At 40.1% G+C, this 17,387-nt stretch overlaps 4 protein-coding genes and 1 pseudogene across 4 annotated transcripts; 3 read left to right on the top strand and 2 right to left on the bottom strand.

Annotated features, from left to right (window-relative positions):
* Positions 1–466: 466 nt before the first annotated feature.
* LOC145494916 (uncharacterized) lies at positions 467–1,207 on the top strand. Its single transcript, XM_081474479.1, has 2 exons — positions 467–824; positions 974–1,207. The coding sequence occupies exons 1-2, from the start codon at positions 579–581 to the stop codon at positions 1,205–1,207; spliced, it is 480 nt and encodes a 159-aa protein (XP_081330605.1). The 5' UTR covers positions 467–578.
* Positions 1,208–4,285: 3,078 nt separating this feature from the next.
* On the bottom strand, positions 4,286–8,643 carry LOC145494912 (mitochondrial inner membrane protein Mpv17-like). Its single transcript, XM_081474474.1, has 2 exons — positions 6,649–8,643; positions 4,286–4,770 (listed from the first exon to the last, which is right to left on the bottom strand). The coding sequence occupies exons 1-2, from the start codon at positions 6,734–6,736 to the stop codon at positions 4,292–4,294; spliced, it is 567 nt and encodes a 188-aa protein (XP_081330600.1). The 5' UTR covers positions 6,737–8,643; the 3' UTR covers positions 4,286–4,291.
* A 7-nt stretch (positions 8,644–8,650) lies between these two features.
* On the top strand, positions 8,651–10,912 carry LOC145494897 (bifunctional 3'-5' exonuclease/ATP-dependent helicase WRN-like). The gene is made up of 2 exons (XM_081474454.1): positions 8,651–9,347; positions 9,743–10,912. The coding sequence occupies exons 1-2, from the start codon at positions 8,722–8,724 to the stop codon at positions 10,872–10,874; spliced, it is 1,758 nt and encodes a 585-aa protein (XP_081330580.1). The 5' UTR covers positions 8,651–8,721; the 3' UTR covers positions 10,875–10,912.
* Positions 10,913–11,989: 1,077 nt separating this feature from the next.
* Positions 11,990–14,356, bottom strand: LOC145494919 (uncharacterized; annotated as a pseudogene).
* A 673-nt stretch (positions 14,357–15,029) lies between these two features.
* LOC145494348 (cobalamin-dependent radical SAM methyltransferase TokK-like) lies at positions 15,030–16,382 on the top strand. Its single transcript, XM_081473789.1, has one exon. The coding sequence runs from the start codon at positions 15,030–15,032 to the stop codon at positions 16,380–16,382; it is 1,353 nt and encodes a 450-aa protein (XP_081329915.1).
* The last annotated feature ends 1,005 nt before the right edge of the window (positions 16,383–17,387 follow it).

Below are 17,387 nucleotides of genomic sequence, written 5' to 3'. Positions count from 1 at the left end.
GGCTGGATGTTTGTTAGTTAACATTTTGACGTGAATATCATGAAGATTTATTTCTGTGAAAAATCTCTCAGTATGAGAAAAAAATTTCGTTCAGCGGTTTAATTAAAATCTCGCAAGATTAGTCCAGCAAATATGAATTGCGCTTTCTTGCAAAAGCATTAGTGTAGAATAATCCACTGATTACCAATGGCATTGTAGCGGCTTTCTGTTGCACTTCACTGGGTTTTATTCGCGAAGTAAACAGCAAATTAGATCTTTGCTGCACGAAAGTATTTTTTAGAGCACAGAAACATTTGTTGGCATATACTGATGTATGAAATTAACAGGTTAAAAATTATAATATCTTTGTAGCGTTGTTCGTGCCCCCTTATCTTGTATCGCGCTGAGAAGCGAGGTGCAACATTTATAACGCATTTAGAATTAATTATCAGTTTTTACATGATAACCTTAAGATATTGGTGCACTCAACCGTTGTACAATCGCCATCTTAACTTTTGTAGTCGTGGTAAATGTTGTTAATGTTTTAGTTATGTACTGTAAAAGTGCAAATTCGGATCTGAAAGAACAACTAAAATAAGATGGAAATGTGCCTCAAAAGACACTGGTCATCTGTATGTTTTTGGATTTTTCTCGTACTTCTTCACTTTGTTGCAAGTAGACACGCGCAGGAAACTTTAACACTGTCTGATCAAAATACTGAAGAGGAGAACTTAAAAGTAAAGGTTAAAAAAAGTCTGAAAGCAAAAACCGATATAAAATTGCAAGACGTCAATTCATGCGACTGTAGAGACTATTGTCCCGATCCTAACAGCACAGAACTTCAGGTACGATTTCGAAAGTTTTATATTACCACGATTATTCTGATAATATTCGAGCAGTTAACTGCGTTGGACACGTTTCTGCATACTTACACATATTTTTCGATTTCATTTTTCCTTAATTAATGCATTTTTATGAAACACCTTTTTCGTAGAGACTAGTCTGGATTGAAAACCACCCACTTTTCTGCAAAGAAAGTGGAAGAATCGACATCGACAAAGAACCATACCTAGCTGGCTGTTTCTTCTTTTGTTGTCGCTCATGCAACGCGAAGTACCACGAGTGCAAGCAGACACTGCGGAGAGAGGACTGTTTGAAGGCTGCTTATGACTGTGTAGGGACATGTCTGCGTGAAAGTTCGTTGCAAATAACTATAAAAGGCTGGTAAATTTATATTGTTCATTTTATTATTGCTTCGTTTTCGGAGATGACAATATAGCGGGGCAAACTAGTAAAGCAAACCAGACAGTTACGTGAACAATCTAAGGAACCAAAATGAAAAAGTAAAAAGTAAAGACAGAACGTCTGAAAATACACCAGAAGTATTGAAATATTTTTTCATCGATTTTATGGAGTAGTGTTCTTGTGAAAAGAAGGATGAAATAAAGTACAAAGTGGTGATAAATTATTGACACAGCGACAATTAAAATGAACCATTCAGTCAGCGTAGAATATAACTCTATTGATTTGTTACATCTTGCGCGGTCTTACAAGTCCCTCGTAAAAGTTGCGAATTCCCTTTTGATAATGAATCAGCCTGTTTTCTTTTGTCACTGAACTCCACTTTAAAGTCCTTAACGTAGGCACGAAATGCTCGTATTTAACCAAATTCTTGGTAAACAAGGGCGTGACTCGCGGTATAAGAAGTCTGTAAAAACAGCTAGACTCAGTATATTTTCCGCCAAACGCCAGAGTCTTATCAGACGCCTCTAAGTAGCTTGCTCTTGATGATTTCACCGAAGTTCTATTTGCCGACAATCGTTTGATTTCTCTCACGTACGCAAGCAAAAGCAATGCTTTGCTGGTTTTTGTGTGGTCTTAGTTGAAGTCTTTTTAGGTTGAATTGGAGTCACCTTTGCTCTAGATTGATGACAAAAAAAAAATGCGTTGAATAAAGCTTCACATAGAAGTTAGCTCTTCATTGGGTAAATGGTGTAGCACCAAATGAACAGATAGTAGCTTCAAGAGAGTGCCTCGCTTTTACAGCGCATTACTTTCCATTTTACACAAGCTAACAGCAACTGATGCAGGAATAAAATCTGACGCTTAAACATAACAGGCAAGTGTAACATGTACACTTTGTTTTCAATTAATGTTTGTGCATGTTGTCCACCGTTCAGTAAAGAAATCTAAGCACGCGACACTGTGCAATATCCTTATCAATAATGAAAATTGGCATTCTTAGGGTTTGATATCAGACGGAGGCAAGTTTCATTATCAGTTTATCTTTCGAGATCATCACGTTTTCTCTGACTTTAATCAGTAATAATTATTTTGTGCAATAATCATCAAAGTTGTCACTGAAGAGTTTCTCAGTAAATGGAAAGAAAAACGCGACTGCCATCCTTAATATAAAAAGAGCACTTTGAATTCTGAAAGCCGCCCTGAAGGCAAAAAATGATAAGAAGACTGATTAAAGGCAATTCAATTAACAAACAGACTGCAGTTTTAACAACATTTTAATTAATTTGTGCTTGAACCATCATCCGCTGGTTACAGATTGTTTATGTATCGCTTCGTTTGCGAATACCAAGAAATAATAAACCGTAAGTATTAACATCGAATTTTAATTCAATTTTTAAAATAGCGAGTTCAAAGTAGCAAGCTAGAAAGTGATTAATTCACAATGGTTCCACAAGTTTGCTGTTAACGGTAAAGATAGAACTTGTTACTTGAATACCACCGAGGGACCTGATTAATTCCGTACAATGCCTGAAACAAGCAACGACATCCTAGGAGATATTTTCCCTATTTTCTGTTCTTAGCCTTAATTCTCTCTCAGGGCGTTTCCCACAAGTAACTTAGTTGGTCCATCTTAACTTAGCGAACCCCTGGGTATTCTGAAAACAACTACGATATCGGCCGCAGGGATACCCAACTATTAATCATGGCCATTATGGGAAGTTATAATATCTACCATGGCTTAAAGTTGTAAGCAAAGACGATAGCAATTTTATTTCCTCAAATTAATATGTACTCCTAAGTTTAAATTTACATTAGCGCAGACATCAGGAGAACAGACCGAGGCAAATCATCTTTCTCTTCGGAATTTTTTGATAAATGGAGCCTATCGCAGTGGAGTAGCGGCAGTTGATCCCGCGATAGCAAAACTATCGTTTATTTGGTTGGCTTAACAAAAGGACGATCCCCCGCCTCATTTGTCCTTGGACAAACTGAACAGAAATAGCTTTTTTTCAGAAAAAAATGTCGGGCCCATTTATGGACATGGGTGACTTGGACGCCGCTTCTTCAAGGGTATGTGTGCATTACAGACCTGTTATTTTTAGCAGAAATTACGTGCGCAATACGACAGAGTTACTACATGAGACACAGGTACCCATTACAGACCTGTTTCATGTGAAACAGGACCCATTGCTGAAATACAATTTGGCTCCCGTGTTAAGCCCACTTCATAAGTTGCGAAGCAGCGGAGTAATGGAGACAATGTTGTTTTCGATCAAGGCCCCTTGTTTTACATTGAAAACAAAACAAAACTAAACAAGACAAAGAAGGAATTACACATACATCCACTCAAATGTTCTTTACCTCCAGTCTTAAGTCAACAACCAAAAGAACAAAATTGCATTTACACAATCCTTCGTTAAACCGTGTACAGAAATGTTGTAATAAATAATATAAATATTAAAAACTGGTAAATAACTAAAAGAGTTAAGATAGGGACGTTTTGCATCCCCATTCAAAGGGCTTTAATGTAAGATATTTTATCCTTTTCCCATCCAGAACTTGAAATGTCAATTGACAGCAATTTAATCTTTAGGCGTTCTCTTTTTCAGTCAGTGAATGCAAAAATCGTTGCTTGTAATTTTCATTGTCAAGAATGGCAGCGTGAATTACTGGATTGACTTTAATTCCTTATCCTAACTGACGACTTTCTCCACGCGGGAATTAGAGAAGCACGGAGAATAATTTAGAGGAGAAAGATAGAAAGATGCATCAAAAAGATTCCTTGCTGCGACAAGAGTTTTGACGCAATTTTGCAAATTTTCAAAGAAATCAAATTTTCAAATTTTTTCCTATTACAATGAATTTTCACCCACGTAATCGTTTAATCAGCCTTTGTCATTTCTCAAGAAGATCTTGTTAGGTGTTTTTAACGATAAACCACTAGTGGGTTTGTTGTCTTCCGTTTATACACGCGTTCACGCTTACACTCGGCTCCCGCAGTTTTCCGAAATCCAGAGGAATGAGGGCCCCGAGAGGGTTGACACCTACAGTTATTAACCGTTGTCAACTACTCCGCAGAATGTCCCAGTTCCTTATGTGAAGTCCACGCCAGATAAGTATTCCAAAACAATGACACGACATTAACAACCAGCACTCGGAGGTGAGCTGGAAACAAGTAGAAATTTAAGAACTGTACAGCAGGCCAGACCTTGTAGTTCACGACCATGTTTGGATAAAATTCCTCGTAAATCTTGTCGCTGATCTGTTTGATCGTCCGACGCTCGACAATTCCAACAGCTCCGTAAAATAGAACGAGAAACACCGGCGCTAAAATGCTCTGATCAACTGTCATTTTTCTCATGGCGTTTCCTGGACTTTTATGCACAAACCGCTTGTCGAGTGTCGAGTACCACACGTGGAAAATTGGACCAATCACTACAGTGCCTATGGCTGCCATGCGAGCTGTCCTCACCACGTCGTGTTCTTGCAGTGGGACTTTTTCCACGTACTGTTGTGCAATAAAATCTCCTGCTCCAAGAAGAGCCCCTGCAAATAAATCCAGACCAAATTGTGATTATATTGTGCAAGTGCGCGGCTATTTGAATAGCTTCTAGCCTGTAAATGCACAGTCAGAATCGCAAAACGCGCACCATCTCCTCCCGGGGGTACTCCCTTATATGGGCTACATAGGTATGTGCGGCCCCAAAGGGTAGGGTTTTTTAGCCGTTTTGGTCATAAACGGGCTATCGACGTTAGCTGATTTTGGCCGTTTTGGTCATAAATAGGAAAGGGTTTTTGCGCTCTAGCCTTGATATGGGTATGTTTTTAAGAGAAAGCCACTTTTTCATCATTATCGAAAAGAAAATCGACAAAAAGCGTTCACAAATCATGTTTACGGTAATATAACTTTGGTCTGAACTAGGGAACTAATTATAACGCAGGTCTGAAACAGGTTTTGATTTAAGGATCAGGTCATAAATATATTTTGTAACGTTTCGCTAATGACGTTGGAATATGTCTGTCATGTATAATTCGTGTTAACTGTAGAAGTACTTTAATTAGGCGTGATTGCAGGTATGATGAATCCCTAGGGGCTATTAGGCTATTTAAGATTTTGTAAGTTATGCAAGAGCCACTCGAAGGCATCTCTTTCAACTTTGCTTTATGGTTTATTCACTACTGTAATTCCTTTATGGTGATGATGTAAACACTCGCTGTATCAATTAACGAGATGCCCGCCCCTGATGCTGTGTTCGTGTTTATTAAGATTAGTTACAAAATATTTTATAATCGTTTCAGGGTGATTAGAGTATAAATAGGGTTTCGAATTTTTGGTCTGGTCATAAATAGGATAGGGAATATCGCAGATTTTGGTCATAAATAGGGTAAGGGTTTTGGGACGTGGGCCGCACACCCCATCCTAACTTTTCTGGGAGTACCCCCCCCCCCCGGACATCTCCTACCTCTCTTTCTAAACCCTCGTGTCGGCGTTCAAAATCTCCTCGCTCGTCCTCATCATTTATCGTTATGCTAGTTGGAAGAACTTAGAGATAGCTCAGGTAACGATTCAACAGGTGAAAAAATTGACTGCTGTTTGGTCACTGAGGATAGAGACTAACTGCAATATTTATGCATATTTGAAAAACATTACATAACGAAGTAGTGTAAACAACAAACTAGAGATGTAATCGTTCAATCTCTCAAAATACCGAGTTTTACATTGAGTCAAAATCACTACGTCGGCACATATGTGCATCATGGAAATCGCGGATTGTAGTCGGAAATGTCAGTTTACAGAGCGACTGGACCGGTCAAGTGTAACAAATAGAGAACATATAGCTGATTTGCATAAGATCAAAACAAAAGTAGATTATCGCACGGCAACCACCATGTACCAATGAGTTACGATCAAGTTAAAAATCTGGCCTGAAGCAGTGTTGAATGTTGTGGACAATTTAGAGTACATATGGCGCTACCGCGCAATATTCTTGATCGAAAATTATAGCTCTGAATATTTATAGATAGAACCATGGAGGAAACTTATACACAGCTGAGCCTCGCTAATTCAAACTCGGTTATTTCGAATTCTCCGGCGTTTCAAACTCAAAACCATTTCCCTTAGATTTGCCCTTCACTCATTTACTATCGGCTATTTCGAACTGTCACTATTTGGAAGTAATATTTTTCGTTCTACCTGAGAGTTCGAAATACTGGGGTTCACCTGTAAAACAGATAGTGTACGCTAAATTGCACCAAAACTGAAGCTAAGAAAAGCATTTTGATCGATCACACAAAATGTTCGCATTGGGCTCAGTAGATACGTTGCTGACTGTTGTTAAATTAAGACTGAAAATTAAGCGGACTCGAAGACTGAATAAAAGTTTGCAAAATTAGCATGAATAAAGTTGCGGGTCAAAGTCTAACCTGTAGAAATTAGTTGTGTTTTCCATGGATGGGTCTCCAGGCATCTCATGTACCATCTCCAGGCTCGTATAGGCAATCTTGACACCATTTTCACACGGTAACTTCGTTCAGATTCTCCGCCTGTCTTGCTATTACATGGACTTTTACGAGGGGGTGTTCCTGATATTATTCTGAAATGGTAATGACGTCGGTCGGATCCACATTCCTCATAGCAACACCGTCATAACTTTTCATTTGCATTATAAAACAGCGACAGATATTAATACGTCTCAGGGAAAATAGGAATATTCAGGAAAAAAATAAAGAACTCGCTTTGAGCATCGTATCACATGTACATAATACAGATCGAAGTAGGTTTTAATACTGACCTGGAAATACATGAGCTATTGAAACTGTCGGTAGAGTATGAAAGTATGATTTCGAAATACGATTGCATGAAGTTACAGTTGAAGCTAGTTGAATGTTAATTGACCTTCCGACTGGAAAATCTTATCGGGGGGAGGGTGGTTGGCGGGAAAGGGGGGAGGGGGCTCAGATAGTGTCTAAAGACACAGGGGACAGGTTTCCATATGATCACAGACGATCGCGGATCGCGGATCGCTGATCGCAAAAAGTACGCGATCATATGGAAACACACTTCTGCGATCGTCTGCGGTCGTCTGCGATCAATTGCGATCGTGCGATCATATGGAAATCAAAATTCTGCGATCTGCGATCGAAACGTATCCCGTAATATTTTGAATTCCGGCCCATGATTCAACGCTTCTTAGTAACAAAGCAACCGCTTTGTTGTAAACATGGCTGGCGTTGAACAAGGTAACGTTAGTAACGAGAAATTTATGGAGGAAGTTGTGCGATATGAGTGCGTTTACCACCGTAACAGTTAAGATTTCAAAGACAAAAACAAAAAAGGCTAACTGCTGGGAAAAAATCGAGGAGAGTTTGAATTTATCAGCGGCTGAGGCGGAGGTCAAATTCCGCAACATAAGAACTGCGTATGGTCGTTATCTGAAGCGATTTAAAACGCTACCTTCTGGATCGGGGCGAGATGCAGTGCCAAGGGAATTTCAAAAAATATTGACTAAAAGAAGAAATAAATTTGCTTGTAGCAAAATTTCCTCCTCGACGTCCGCCATATTGTTTGCTTCGATTTTCCCGCCAGCACAACGCGCGTGTAATTTTGTCAGTTCCGCTGTCCGAAATGTATGCAACAGTCGGCTCTGCGATCGTTTGCGATCGTCTGCGATTATATGGAAACAACTCTCTTTGCGATCGTCTGCAATCTGCGATTTGCGATCCGCGATCGTCTGCGATCGTCTGCGATCATATGGAAGCCAGCCTCCCATGGGAATAGCATGTTCCCTTGAAAATTTCACTATCAGGCTCCCTCGCTCCTAAAATAAATTCCATTGTTCTCTTTTTTTTTTTTTTTTTTTTTTTTTGTCAAAGTACCTTTTAATAGTACTAGTAGAGATACCCCTTGTTCCCTCAAATTAATCCCAACACTATGATCATATTCCCTTGTTCCGCAAAACTCCTGGGAGATCCTCCTACGAGCATTTGGTTTTTGTTCCTGCTATTGGGAATGTTACTGAGTTCTGTAAATAAGCGGAAGAAACGAGACGTGGCTCTCGTCGCTCAAGAGTTCTTCTTTCGGTTCTTGTGTTCGCATCCGTATATCCGCGTCCCAAGCTAGGGAAAGAAAGAGACTGCTAGCAGTCTAAGTTACCTTTCTCCGGGTAAAAGCGAGAGAGCGAAGCGACCACGCGAGAACGAGCGTGGAGCGTGGAAGCGACTGTGGAGCAAGAGGGGCGCTTATGTTGATCGCGTACCGCGAATTATATCCGCTCTATTTGCAGTACGGTTGCACCGTAGACGGTTAATGTGGCTTGAATTAAGGTCAACTAAATCTCCTCTGCGCTCTTTGCTCACGAGTGACCAAACTTTTCTTTTCGTAAATTTTCTTGTATTTGTTTGGGTTATTAATTTTCCGTATGCACACAACCTCGTTCCCAGGGTCTTTTCCCTGGCTTGGGGGTGGGGCGGGAAAAGGCCCTGGGATCGGCTGGTCACATGATCTCAGAACACCCAAATATCTTGGGTGTACTAAATTATCATATGTTAAACGGAACTTTCAAGATGGCGGTCTCGTCGAGTGAACCAAAGTTTTTGTCAGTGCTTCGTCGAGTCGGATTTTCCTTAAATAACGGTAATTTTCCACCTTTAAATTTAAAACCTCTTCAAATGAAGTGTTTTGAATATATGCTGAAAGGTCAGGATGTTATTGGAGTCCTACCTACTGGATTTGGCAAGTCAATGCTCTTTCACCTTCTACCTCATTTTATTCCTGTGAAGACCACCAAGAACATAGTTATTGTGGTATGTCCATTAAATTCCATCATTGAAGATCAGCTGAAAGTCTTAAAAGCTCGCAGGATAACCGCTGATGTCTTACAGCTTGCTGTAAACGAGAAGGAACCGGCCGAGAACTTGTTCGGAAATGAACAAGAACCAAGCGAGCACGTGGTCCCGAATTCAACGAAGTTTCCTCGAGATGTTGTTAATGGCAACACTTCAATTGTATTCGCCCATCCAGAGGCTCTATTAAGTAAGGAAGGTCGAGAGCTAATGGGAAGCAAAGTCTTCCAGGAGAATGTTGTTGCCTGCATTGTTGACGAAGCTCACTGTGTTGAATTATGGTAAGTGCGTAAAATATTCATTCCTTGTCTATTCATGTCATGTTTGTTACAGACTTAGCTTATTTCCGGGAAATCTAAATCACGGTTACAGCACCGACAAGTATTTACATTGCGACTACAATTCGGAAAAAATATGCTCTATTCTCTATCTGTTTACAAACGATGACAATTTTACTCTATGAACTATATTGATAATTCATCAGTGAATTCTATGATGTTTACACTGCTTATTGGAACATCATACACTGTCTCCATGCCATACTCTTACAACTGAACCATAATAACAAGATACTACTAAGTAAAACATTCTTACTTTTAAACAAAAATTTTGTTAGTATGTCTCATTGCACTTATGTTTGAAGATTTGTAGCTCAGGGTTTCTTTTTCTTTTTCAGGGGTGAAGATTTTAGAAAAGACTTCAAAGACCTGTCAGTGTTGAAGGCATTCTTTCCCAATGTACCTACAATGGCTCTGACAGCAACAGCACCACCTCGTTTACTGAGAGACTTGAAACAAAGTCTGCGATTGAAAAATGACTGTAAAATTGTTGCACGAAACCCTAACCGAGTGAACATATACCTGGACAAGAAAGTGCATCTGAGTAATCATCATGGGAATGAAGGTTATGACAGAATCCTTAAACCCATAGCCAATGAACTGGCAATTCAAAGAGAAAACTACCCAATGACAATCATTTACCTAAAACTGAAATACTGCGGATATGCCTATGGCTTATTTGAAAGAATATTGAAAGCCAAACAGTGTGTTGGTGAAACATTAGAACCCACTGCAAGACTGTTTGCACAGTTCCATGCCCCCCAAACGAGTCGCATGAAGAAAGACATAATATCAGAAATAAAGAAAGAACAATCAAGGGTGAGGGTGCTATTTGCAACATCAGCACTTGGCATGGGTGTTGATGCTCCTTATGTGACCAACATCATTCACATAACACCACCAAGTAGCCTAGAAGCTTACATGCAAGAAATTGGTCGTGCCGGCCGTACGGGACTTTCATCATGTGCTACACTTAATTACAATAACTCTGATATTGGAAATAATAAAAAACATGTGGAAGAATCAATGAAGTCATATTGTAGATCAGAAGACACCTGTCAACGGAAACTCCTTCTGGATTACTTTGGATTCTCCAGTGTTCAACAAGAGAACTGTTGCTGCATATGCGATGACAAGTTCAAAACAACTGAAGAGGATCTACCCCAAGCTATTAGAAGCAAGGTCAGATTTCTATCTAACGATAACCGCGTTATCCTTGAAAGGTTAATCAAGAGTGCAATTTCTGACCACGAGTCCAAAGTGACATCAGAGTGTTCAAGGCTATTTGACATTTCTGTAGATAAGAATCTGGCTGCAAAGGTTGTGGAGGGAGTGGAATTTATTGAGTCAGAAGCAGACTTGTTGAAATCATTTGGCATATGGGATGAAACCTGTTCTTCTCAGATCTTTTCACTTATATCTGCACACACTGTTATGTGTACAACTGAAATGGACTCCGATGATGATTAGAGCATCAACTTAAAATGTTCTGTTTGCCTATATCTGAGCATACTCCTGTTGACATGTCAAACTAAAATGAACTCCGAAGATTAGAACATCAACATAACTTGTAAATTTTGTCAACTACTATAGATATATCTTGATTTATTCTCTTAAAACACACTATTGATATTTAGTTATTTCCGTGTTGTTGCCATGACACTGATCAGTTTGTCTACATTTGTTCTTTTCGCTTATATCTGAGCACAATACTATGTGTAGAACTGAAATGGACTCTGATGATGATCAGAACATCATCATAAATTGTAAATACTGTGAACTGCTGTAGATATATCTGGATTTACTGTCTTAAAACACACTATTGATATTTAATTATTTCCGTGTTGTTGCCATGACACTGATCAGTTTGTCTACATTTGTTCTTTTCGCTTATATCTGAGCACAGTACTATGTGTAGAACTGAAATGGACTCTGATGATGATCAGAACATCATCATAAATTGTAAATACTGTGAACTGCTATAGATATATCTGGATTTACTGTCTTAAAATACACTATTGATATTTAATTATTTCTGTGTTGTTGCCATGACACTGATCAGCTTGTCTACATTTCACTGATCACACATATATCTGAGCACAATACTATGTGTAGAATTGAAATGAACTCTGAAGATGATCAGAACATCATAAATTGTAAATACTGTGACCTGTAGATATTTCTTGATTTACTCTTAAAATACACTATTGATATTTAATTATTTCTGTTGTTACCATGACACTGATCAGTTTGTCTACATTTGTTCTTATCATGCATATATGATTATCTCAGCACAATACTAGATGTAAAACTGAAATGAACTCTGATGATGATCAGAACATCACCATAAATTGTAAATACTGTGAACTTTGATTTACTCTATTAAAATACACTATTGATATTTAATTAATTATGTTGTTACCGTGACATTGATCTTTTTTCTTTTAACATTAATTTTGTTCTTTTCACTCATATCTGAGCACAATACTATATGTAGAACTGATGATCTCTGATGATGATTAGAACATCATCATAAATTGTAAATACTGTGAACATTGATTTACTCTCCTAAAGAATGCTATTGATTAACTAGGCCCTCAGTGATCTTCATCTAAGTGTATGTCTAAGTTGATAACTCTTCCAAGTGTTTGGCTAGCCACTGGTGATAGTCCACAATGTTTAAATACCTTAGAGGAGACCTTTTAATGTCAGGGAAGCTGTCATGAAATCTTGCTGGCATATGATTGAAAGGATTCAATTGCAATAGGTCAGACACCATTTCTTTCTCATCTTTAAGTGAGTCACATGTTGTATGTTGCACAGATGTCTTGTGGATCCCTACAGAAGAGTCAAATTCTTCTACAATCTGATGGATGCCAGTGGTTGCTTTGCAGACCTTGCTTATAGAGTTCAGGGTTTTGTTTGGTCCGTGCCTCTGGACAATGCTTTTACTGCAACGGTTGGAAATTTCTTGGGCCAGGTTGTCTTCAATATTCCTTCCAGCACCACCCCTCCAATTTACAAAAAATCCCCATTTGAACTGTTCAGCCAGGCGTGGAGTTAATAGGCACTCAATTTGGGCTATACTCACAAACATTTCAATGGCATATTTGCTGTAAGCCCCCACTGACTTGAAAACTGACAGCAAGAGTTTTTGGTTGATGAGATTTCTGCTGCCATCTCCCTCTGCTGCAGTGTCCTTCATTTGCATGACAAGAATAGCCAAGAAAATAAAACAAAGGGCATAATTCTTGACATAGTCATCATCATTGCAGCAGTCATTGACATCTACTTTCTGTAAAAGGAACTTGTCAATGAACTTGCCAAAAGCATCATCAAAGTATTTCTTCTTGTTTTCTAAGGTCTCACGCACAATGTTTTCTGGGAATTTATGTAATGAGGGCCTCTCCTCAAGGTCTGACATCCCAAAAAAGTTCAGGGCAGCAGTTACTATGTAGGCTTTCCCCACACTGAGGAACAACTCTTCGCTTCCTTCATAGGAGTCAAGAACTTTGGAAGGGGTAGCATTCCTCCTATTGTATTTCTCCCTGAAGTACTTTAAGGTGCCAACTTGATTGACAGACTGCTTTGTGAAGAAATGAATATGAATACTGTAAAAGGGATGCTTTGGTATGCCACATCACTGGTTTAAAGGGCGAGCAATGTTCAAAACGATCAGCTGCTGTGTGCGAACCAGACAGCAAATCTTTGGCACCTGCAAATCTTACACGAGTTAGCTGATCACCTGCAAATGCAATCTTCATATCTCTCATTGGGTCATCATGGGTGTCTTGTTGGTGTGCATTTGTCTGTCCAGGTGCTGCAGGTCCTTCAGGAATTGGTGGATTATCTGTGTGTGGCATTTCATCTAGCAGCCCTGCTTGAACATAGATTTCAGCAATCCACTTTTCATAGGTTCTTAAAATGTTAACACAATCATCATACTTTGCTTCATTTGCATTGATGATTGGCAGGCTTACTATGATGGACTTCTCTGACATTTGTTGGCTGTACTCATGAGAAATGTGCTCAGGGATAACAGCTTTCAAGAACTTAAATTTGGGAAAGAACTCAAGAACAATTCGCCCAACAATGATTTTGGCACATTCTGCATACCTTTTCCATTCCGGTACATTTAAAGAAAAATTATGTCGAGGGAAATCTCTAATGTTGCCTTTGGGGCTGTCATTGGACAAGTGATTGAAGTCGATTCTGTTTTCAATCAGGTTACTGGCAAACAAGTGCAGATCATCATTCTGGATTTCCTTTCTCATGTGACCCTTCAAAATTTTCAGGTCCCAGTTGTCACCAGTGCCTCGGAACACACTTCCTTTCTTTACTTGCTGCACCACTATATCCGAAAAGAGCTGCTTTCTTGTTGGTGTGATTGGCTTCGACGGCTCATCCACGTGCACAGAGCTTTCGGATGGCATATTCGATGATAAACGCTTCGACGGCTGAAGCGAAGAAGGTGAGAGCTGAACGCATCGCTTTACAGCATATTCTGAGCTTTGGTCCAACGGTGTATTCTCTATGGATTGGGCTCTCTGAATAAACTGTTCCATCTTGTTCACGAATGAAACACAACCCCTACATAAAACCTTTGACCTCATATCGTCTTCCGAAAATTTTATGCCACACGTTTTATGGACTTTAGCGCACAGATCTTTTGATGAACCAGCTTTGCTGAATATTCGAAGCATATAGCGACTCTCGTGAGAATCACCACAGAGTCTGCAAACTGGATTGCGAGGAGAAATCTTCGTCGGAGTGGACATACTTTCCGCCATTTTTATTTCGGCATAATGCATAAATTATCTTTATTTGGCCAAATTTTGCATTAATTATTTAAAACAATCAACCAATCAATATGAAGGATTCACCGGCCGATCCCAGGGTCTTTTCCCGCCCCACCCCCAAGCCAGGGAAAAGACCCTGGGAACGAGGTTGGTATGCACATACAGGTAAGAGGTTCTCTAGTGGAGAACAGTGCAGAAATAAGAAGAGGACCAGTCAATGATAATTTCCTGGGTGTGAGTGCGACCACAGGCAGACCATCCTCCATCTGACCGGTTTGTAAGCTTTAATATCTAACACTGCAAAGCTCTTTCTAGACTGATTGTTCAATAAAGGTTTCTAACGTCCGGACGCGACCGTGAAGCTCAGTCGTAGCCTGATTATTAGGCTTTTCGATTGTAAGGGGGGCGGGGTAAGGAACGGGAGAAAGGGAGAAAAGCCTGAGCTCCCCCTCCCCTCTCCCCTCCCTTGGGAAGGCCTAATACTCAGGCTAGCTCGGTCATGGTTGGCAGTAGCGTCCAAGCATATTCGGCCTTATCGGGGAGCGTTTTGCCCAGTACTATCGTGTCCGTATTTGTTCTTTGAGCGTAGTTATTCGCCTTGTTATTCTGCGAAGTCTGTTTTCGATCTCTGACTCAGGAGATTTCGGGAAGAACAGAAACCATGGAAACGAGCTTGGTGCTGGGAATAATTGCGAGAGTACCTCTTGTTCACGTGACTTCCGCTTTTTCCGAGAAACGAAATTATCATCAGTGACGCCATAAAAATAAACGACTTTCCAAAATAACTCTTTTCGTTTCAAGGAAAGTAATCAACCAAAGATCCAAAATGCTACGATCTAAAATTCCAATATTGATCAGTCTGGATCATATCCGACCCAAAGATCCAGGAATATCTCTTGGGGTAGCAAGTATTATGAGCCATCTGAGGCAGAAGAAAATCGAATACAACGCACATATTTACAACATTGCAGAGGAAACACAGGTGTCTTCGCTAGCCAGAAGAATCCTTGATACGATTTGGAGACATTACAACGATTCGAAATACGATCTCTTGTTTGGAGGTTTTGTCTGGAACGAGCCCTTTCTAAAGACGATCCTCAAGGAGCTGAAAAACTATAATTACCGGGGTCGGATTGTAATGGCAGGTCCGCAAGTCTCCTACGTCGAAAAAGGCCAGCTAGAAAAATACTATCCAGAGGCGGATGTGTTCATCCGTGGGTATGCGGAACATGCAGTGTCCGATTTAGCCGAGGGGAAGGATGATATTATGGGAGTCCACTTAGCGAAGTCCCCAGACAAGGGTCTGCACACATCGACCACTCTATCCGAGCTCGCTTCTCCATTCTTAGACGGAACGCTTCAACCGCAGTACTTCATGCGATGGGAGACAACCCGAGGCTGTCCTTACAGTTGCTCATTTTGCCAGCACAGAGATCCAGCTTCTTCGTCAAGGTCAGTGAATAAAAGTTGGACAAAACTACAGCACTCTGGGAAAGATCGTATCATATCAGAAATAGAATGGTTTGTTGACAATCATGTCAGGGACTTGGCTGTTCTTGATCCGACGTTCAACACAATAAACGGGAACATGGTGTTAGGTTTATTAGAGCGCCTTGGTTATTCAGGAAAACTCAGCCTTCAGTGTCGGCCCGAACGGGTCAACACTGCATTTTTAGATCAAGTGGAATCGCTGAGCGCAACTACAGGAGCCGAAGTGGTCTTGGAATTTGGTGTGCAAACGTTGGAAGCAGAGGAACTGGAGCACATCGAACGCGTGAGAAATGCCAACCCTCACAGCTTGGCTAAAAAAGTTTTAGAAAAGTTAGCGTTAGTTCATCAGCGTAATATCAAACACGAAATCAGCCTGATATTTGGTTTGCCTTTGCAGACCGTGGACAGCTTTCAACAAACCATTCAAAAGATCCAGGAGAAAACAGATGGATCACTAGTGGCTTTTCCGCTAATGCTGCTTCGAGGAACACCTCTGTATTATCAAAAGAACGCGTTGGGGCTTGTTGAAGGTACAGACATCGCGCATCCACTGCTGGATCGAATTCAAAAATTCATCCCACATGTTGTCACAACTCCTTCTATGACATATGGCGACTGGATGACAATGGCTAACATTGCCGCTTCTTTGCAAGAGCAACAACCAGAAGAGAAACAGAATAGATTATGACTTCCGGCGATGTCCGACAACTTTCGCTTTGCGATGCACTTTGCAATTTTCTCGTTAAACCAGTGTCACGTTATTTTTTAGTTTCTGTGTTTTCAAGGTTTTTAACAGTCGGAGGTCCCAAAAATTTTGGACCATATATTAGGGAGCTCACCCTGAATGACTTATAAAATGTACCGTATGTAACCTGATGTAATTATAAAAGGAAACATTTCATCCAAAGATTATCGCTACTGCGGCGTCGACTTCCAGAGGTCGAAAGAGTATATTTTATATGTCAGCTGACCAGTATCATGTCACTGAACAGCAAAAAATAGGTAATAGGTAATAACTACCAAAAACAGGATATAAAGCAGTTCTTCTCATTTATACAGTCGAACCTCCCGTAAGCGATCACCCAAAATGTCAAGTCTAAGTGGTCGTCCAAGGGTGGTTTACGAAAGCTAGGACTATATTGGGTCAAAATTTTGCCTCATTAGCACATGGTAACTGCAGAGACTTACCCCGTGTTTTAAACGTTTTATTTATGTAAAAAGTTAATTTCGAGAAGAAATCCGGTACTTCCCATTGGGAAATTTCCGTCTCTTGTACTACCCAGCAGTGCGATAATGTCACACTCCGATTTCCGCTCTATTATCTGCCAAGTGGTCGCTTACAGGAGGTTAAAAACAAAATAAAATTTCAAACTTTTAGCTCTAAAAGTGGTCGCGGTCGCTTACGAGAGGTGGTCTTCCAAATAAAGTGATTTGACTTGGAAACTTTTGGTATTTTGGAAAACTGGTTGCTGAGGAGAGGTGATCGCAAACGGAGGTTCGACTGTATGTAAATGATAACTGGAGATAACCAAAAAATATATATATTGTAAGTATTTTAGGGAGTCATTCATGAATTAAAATCACGGTGATTTGAGAGCCGTAGTTCGATCCATTTGGCCACAAACTGGTGTATTCCACCCGGTACCCCACTCTATTCCTCTCTACCTTTCCCTGTCGCCAGAGTAACCCACCC

This window comes from Orbicella franksi, chromosome 8, assembly GCF_964199315.1.
Source record: "Orbicella franksi chromosome 8, jaOrbFran1.1, whole genome shotgun sequence".
Taxonomy (NCBI): Eukaryota; Metazoa; Cnidaria; class Anthozoa; order Scleractinia; family Merulinidae; genus Orbicella; species Orbicella franksi.
The sequence above is the reverse complement of the archived record's forward strand: the minus strand, read 5'-3'. Positions and strand labels throughout refer to the sequence as shown.